This window comes from Humulus lupulus, chromosome 2, assembly GCF_963169125.1.
Source record: "Humulus lupulus chromosome 2, drHumLupu1.1, whole genome shotgun sequence".
NCBI lineage: Eukaryota > Viridiplantae > Streptophyta > Magnoliopsida > Rosales > Cannabaceae > Humulus > Humulus lupulus.
The window spans coordinates 185,328,093-185,333,799 of NC_084794.1; the positions used below are offsets into that span (position 1 = coordinate 185,328,093).

At 42.2% G+C, this 5,707-nt stretch overlaps 1 protein-coding gene and 1 non-coding gene across 2 annotated transcripts; one reads left to right on the plus strand and one right to left on the minus strand.

Annotated features, from left to right (window-relative positions):
* Nucleotides 1-357: 357 nt before the first annotated feature.
* On the plus strand, nt 358-1,749 carry LOC133815002 (uncharacterized). The gene is made up of 3 exons (XM_062247898.1): nt 358-801; nt 844-1,083; nt 1,309-1,749. Exons 1-3 carry the CDS (start codon nt 358-360, stop codon nt 1,747-1,749), a joined length of 1,125 nt encoding a protein of 374 aa, XP_062103882.1.
* On the minus strand, nt 586-692 carry LOC133820422 (small nucleolar RNA R71). The gene has a single exon (XR_009886832.1). It is a non-coding gene; the product is annotated as a small nucleolar RNA R71 (small nucleolar RNA).
* Nucleotides 1,750-5,707: the final 3,958 nt, after the last annotated feature.

The window sequence follows — 5,707 nt, forward strand, 5'->3', positions numbered from 1 at the left end:
AGAAGAAGGCGAAGAATACAAAAGTCAAAAAGGGAAGTAGTAGTGATGGAGGCTAAGCAAGGGGCTCAACAGGGAGTCGCCCAGAGGGCAACTCCTCTACCAGGAGTCGCTCATGACCCACCAGTAAATACAGCAGGAGTTGCTCAAGATCGAGTAGCTCAAGGGGGAGTAGCTGCCAACAATGGGAAAAATGCAGTTATTGTGGCTGATAACAGAGATCGTGCTATCAGGAAATATGCTCTCCCCCTCTTCAATGAGCTTAATCCAGGCATCGTCAGACCAGAAATTCAGGCAGCACAGTTTGAATTGAATCCAGTCATGTTCCAGATGCTTTAAACTGTGGGCCAATTTAGTGGGATGCCAACCGAGGATCCTCACCTTCACCTTCGCTTGTTCATTGAAGTAAGTGACTCTTTCAAGCTGCCCGGAGTGACAGAGGATGCATTGAGACTAAAGTTGTTCCCATACTCCTTGAGAGATAGAGCCAGAGCTTGGTTGAACTCCTTGCCATCTGATTCCGTGAGTACTTGGCAAGAGTTGGCTAAGCGTTTCTTGATGAAGTATTTTCCTCCCACTAAAAATTCCAAGCTTCGCAATGAGATTACTTCATTTCAACAACTTGATGAAGAATCCTTATATGAGGCATGGGAGCGGTTTAAGGAGTTGTTACGCAAATGCCCTCACCATGGCATTCCTCATTGCATCCAAATGGAAACCTTCTATAACAGTCTTAACGCTCATACTAGGATGGTGGTTGATGCTTCAGCGAACGGGGCTCTTCTTGCTAAGTCCTATAATGAGGCATATGAAATCCTTGAGAGAATATCCAACAACAACTATCAGTGGCCCACTTCTAGATTGTCTACCGGTAGAAAGGTGGCCGGTATTCATGATGTAGATGCCATTACTTCTTTGGCGGCCCAAGTGTCTTCTATTTCTAATATGCTCAAGACAATGAATATGGGGATGAATCAATCAATGGGGCAGCCTATGGGGACACAAATGGGGCAAATGGAGAGCATTTCTTCTGTGTATTGTGGTGAGGGTCATACTTTTGATAACTGTCCTTCTAATCCGGCAGCTGTATGTTATATGGGGAACCAAAATAGGAATGGTCCTTATTCTAATTCCTACAACCCATCATGGAGGCAACACCCCAATTTTTCATGGAGTAATCAAGGAGCTGGCCCTAGTAATCCTTCGATGCCTCCAAGACCAAATTTTCCACCGGGTTACCCCCCTCAAGCACCACAACAAAGACCATAACAACAAACAATGCAATCTAGCTCTCTTGAGAACATGTTGAAGGAATATATAGTGAAGAATGAAGCCATGATTCAGAGCCAAGCGGCATCATTGAGAAACTTAGAAAACCAAGTTGGGCAACTAGCTAATGAGCTTAGAAATAGACCCCACGGTACACTGCTAAGTGATACCGAGAATCCAAGGAGTATGGGGAAGGAACATTGTAAAGTTGTCACTTTGAGGAGTGGAAAGGAGTTGGAGAAGGACAAGACCGAGTCTGGGCATGAGGGTGAGCCCTCTTCAATCCAAATAAATGAGGAATTCCAAAAAGATGCTGAACTTCCTAGTGCACAAAGATCTACCTCTGCCCAGGATGCTGCAGGGATACCGCAGCATTGTCAACCAGCAAGCTCAATTTCAAAGAAGCCACCTCCATTTCCTCAACGTTTTCAGAAGCAAAAGTTGGATTCTCAATTCAAGAAGTTTCTAGATATGTTGAAGTAGTTGCATATCAACATCCCACTGGTAGAGCCACTTGAGCAAATTCCTAACTATGTAAAATTCATGAAAGATATTCTTACAAGGAAGAGAAGGTTAGGAGAATTTGAGGCAGTGGCTCTTACCAAGGAATGTAGCTCATTCTTGCAAAACAAGCTGCCACTAAAGATGAAAGATCCTGGGAGTTTCACCATTGCATGTACCATTGGTAATTCTTATTGTGGCATGGCATTATGTGACTTGGGTGCCAGTATAAATATGATGCCTATGTCTGTGTATAGACAATTGGGGATTGGTGAGGTCCGACCTACCACAGTGACTCTACAACTTGCAGATAGATCTCTTGCTTATCCAGATGGGAAGATTGAGGATGTCTTGGTAAAAGTTGATAAGTTCATTTTCCCAGTTGATTTTATTGTGTTGGATTATGAGGCAAACAGGGAGGTACCAATCATTCTAGGGAGGCCTTTTCTGGCTACTGGTAGAACTTTGATTGATGTGCAAAAGGGTGAACTTACTATGAGGGTTCAAAATGAACAGGTGACTTTCAATGTTTTCAAGGCTATGAGATTTCCAGATGAGGTCGAAGAGTGTTCTGTAGTTTCAGTGGTAGATTCTTTGGCTTCAAAGGAATTAGAAAACAATTTTGATGATCCTCTAGAGAGACTCTTGATGTTTGATTCACATGCAGAGGATGAAGATGAATACTTGGCTTGGCTAGAAGCTAGCTCACAAGGATTGCATACAAGAAAGCATTTTGAATCTTTGGAGCTCTCTTCAAGGTCTTTCGCAGCACCTAAACCATCAGTGGAAGAGCCTCCAGAGTTGGAATTAAAAGCTTTACCCTCACACTTAAGATATGCCTATTTGGGTAAGTCTTCCACCTTACCTGTGATTGTTTCAGCTGAGTTAAGTATGGAGCAAGAAGAAAAGTTGCTGGATGTATTGAGGAAGTTCAAGAAGGCCATTGGGTGGACCATTGCAGACATAAAGGGCATTAGTCCTTCTCTATGCATGCATAAGATTCTGTTAGAAAACAATGAAAAAGGGTATATTGAAGGGCAAAGAAGGATAAATCCTATCATGAAAGAAGTGGTGAAAAAGGAGATTATCAAGTGGCTCGATGCAGGTATTATTTATCCCATCTCTGACAGCTCATGGGTCAGTCCTATCCAGTGTGTACCAAAGAAAGGTGGGATTACAGTAGTGGAAAATGAAGACAATGAGCTGATTCCTACTAGAACCGTGACAGGGTGGCGAATTTGCATGGACTATAGAAAACTGAACAAGGCTACTCGAAAAGATCACTTCCATGTTCCCTTCATTGATCAGATGTTAGACAGACTTGCAGAGAGAGATTACTATTGTTTTCTAGATGGATACTCTGGTTACAATCAGATTGCAATCGCTCCAGAGGATCAGCACAAGACCACTTTCACTTGTCCCTATGGTACTTTCGCATTTCGAATGATTCCTTTTGGTCTATGTAACGCACCTGCCACATTTCAGAGATGTATGATGGCTATTTTCACTGACATGGTGGAGCAGTTCCTAGAGGTATTCATGGATGACTTCTCTGTTTTTGGTGATTCATATGACGATTGCTTGAGCAACTTGGCCAAGGTTTTGCAAAGATGTGAAGAAACAAACCTTTTTCTTAATTGGGAAAAATGCCATTTTATGTTAAGGAAGGTATTGTTTTGGGCCACAAGATATCAAGGCAAGGAATTGAAGTTGGCCGAGATAAGATTGAAGTTATTGAGAAGCTCCCTCCTCCTACTTCGATGAAGCATATTAGAAGCTTTCTTGGGCATGTCGGGTTCTATAGGCGATTCATAAAAGATTTCTCCAAGGTCTCTAAGCCTCTCTACAACCTATTGGAGAAAGAGGCGCCATTCCACTTTGATGAAGCATGTTTGAAAGCCTTTGAAGAGTTGAAAGAGAGATTGATTTTAGCACCAATAATTGTAGCTCCGGATTGGGACTTGCCTTTTGAATTAATGTGTGACGCTAGCGACTATGCAGTGGGAGTTGTTATGGGGCAGCGAAGAAGCAAGATATTTCACTCCATTTATTATGCTAGCCGCACTTTGACAGGTGCTCAACTTAATTATACAATGATGGAAAAGAACTCTTGGCTATTGTCTTTGCCTTTGACAAGTTTCGGGCTTATTTGGTGGGCACCAAGGTAATAGTATACACAGATCACTCCGCTATAAAGTACTTGATTGAGAAAAAGGATGCCAAGCCTTGTTTAATTAGATGGGTGCTTTTACTTCAAGAGTTTGATGTGGAAATTCAAGATAGGAAGGGAGTCGATAATCAAGTGGCGGATCATTTGTTGAGAGTGGAAGATGAAAAAGGATCCAGTGTTCTAGTGCCCATCAAAGAGACATTTCCAAATGAGCAATTGTTTGAGGTCAACCACTCTCATGTTGTTCCTTGGTTTGCAGATTTTGCTAATTACTTGGTTAGTGGATTGTTGCCTCCGGATCTGACAAGCCAACAAAAGAATAAGTTTTTGCATGACTTGAGGCATTATTTTTGGGAGGATCCATTCTTGTTCAAACAATGTGCCAACCACATGATTAGGAGGTGTGTTTCCGAGCAAGAGATGGAGGATATCCTGCATCATTGTCACTCTTCACCTTGTGGTGGTCATTTTGGGGGGGATCGCGCACTGCATCTAAGGTACTTCAGTGTGGGTTCTTTTGGCCTTCCTTATTCAAAGATGCTCATGCTTTTGTGTTGAGGTGTGATCGATGCCAAAGGGTTGGTAATATTTCCAGAAGGAATGAGATGCCCTTAACTAATGTTCTTGAAGTTGAATTGTTCGATGTGTGGGGTATCGATTTTATGGGCCCTTTCCCTCCATCTTATGGTGACTTGTACATTTTGGTAGCTGTGGATTACATTTCAAAATGGGTGGAAGCAATTGCCTCTCCCACTAATGATGCTAAAGTTGTCATGAGGTTCTTACAAAAGAATGTTTTCACTCGTTTTGGCACTCCAAGGGCAATCATTAGCGATGAGGGGACCCATTTTGTGAACAAAGTGTTGGCTAGCTTATTGGCTAAATATGATGTGAGGCACAAGATAGCTACTGCTTACCATCCCCAAACTAATGGGCTAGCTGAGTTGTCTAATAGAGAGATAAAAGGTGTCCTTGAGAAAGTGGTGAGTCCCAACCGCAAGGATTGGTCCAAGAGATTAGATGATGCATTGTGGGCTTATAGAACAACTTTCAAGACACCATTGAGGATGTCACCATATCGGTTGGTATTTGGAAAAGCATCTCACCTGCCAGTGGAACTTGAGCACCGCGCTTATTGGGCTATTCAAACACTCAACATGGACTTGCAACTTACAGGAGAAAAGAGAATGTTGCAGTTAAATGAATTGGAAGAGATGCGATTATTCTCTTATGAAAATGCCAAACTTTACAAGGAGAAAACAAGCATATTCAGCCAAAGGATAGCCAAGACCGTTACATTGTGTACTTATAAAGGTGTAGAACTCGCTAATCAAGTCATTAATTTGAAAACGTGTCACTAAACATGTAAGATATATGGTTAAAAAGGTTTTGGTCTCAAAAGACTCATTTCATATATTTAAACTGTAGTAAACAAGGTATCCCATACAAAACAAAGTTAAAATAGGTTTACAGACTCCCAAAAGTACATGAGTATCCACTGGCCATACTAAGGCAAAATGGACAGTCTTTAGGTTCCATGTCCTTGCCTAGACCTCAACCGTGGCGGCCAAGCACCTGGCTATGTACATTCTGCTCGCCGAGCTCTCCAGTCAGGGTTGATCTAACTTGCCCTTGCCTTTACCTGCACCACGTAGCACCCGTGAGCCAAGGCCCAGCAAGAAAACATCATAGATAACTCAAACAATAATAACAGACGAATAGCTCAGTAAACATGTATACCCATCAGATAATCCACAACAGATAATCAGC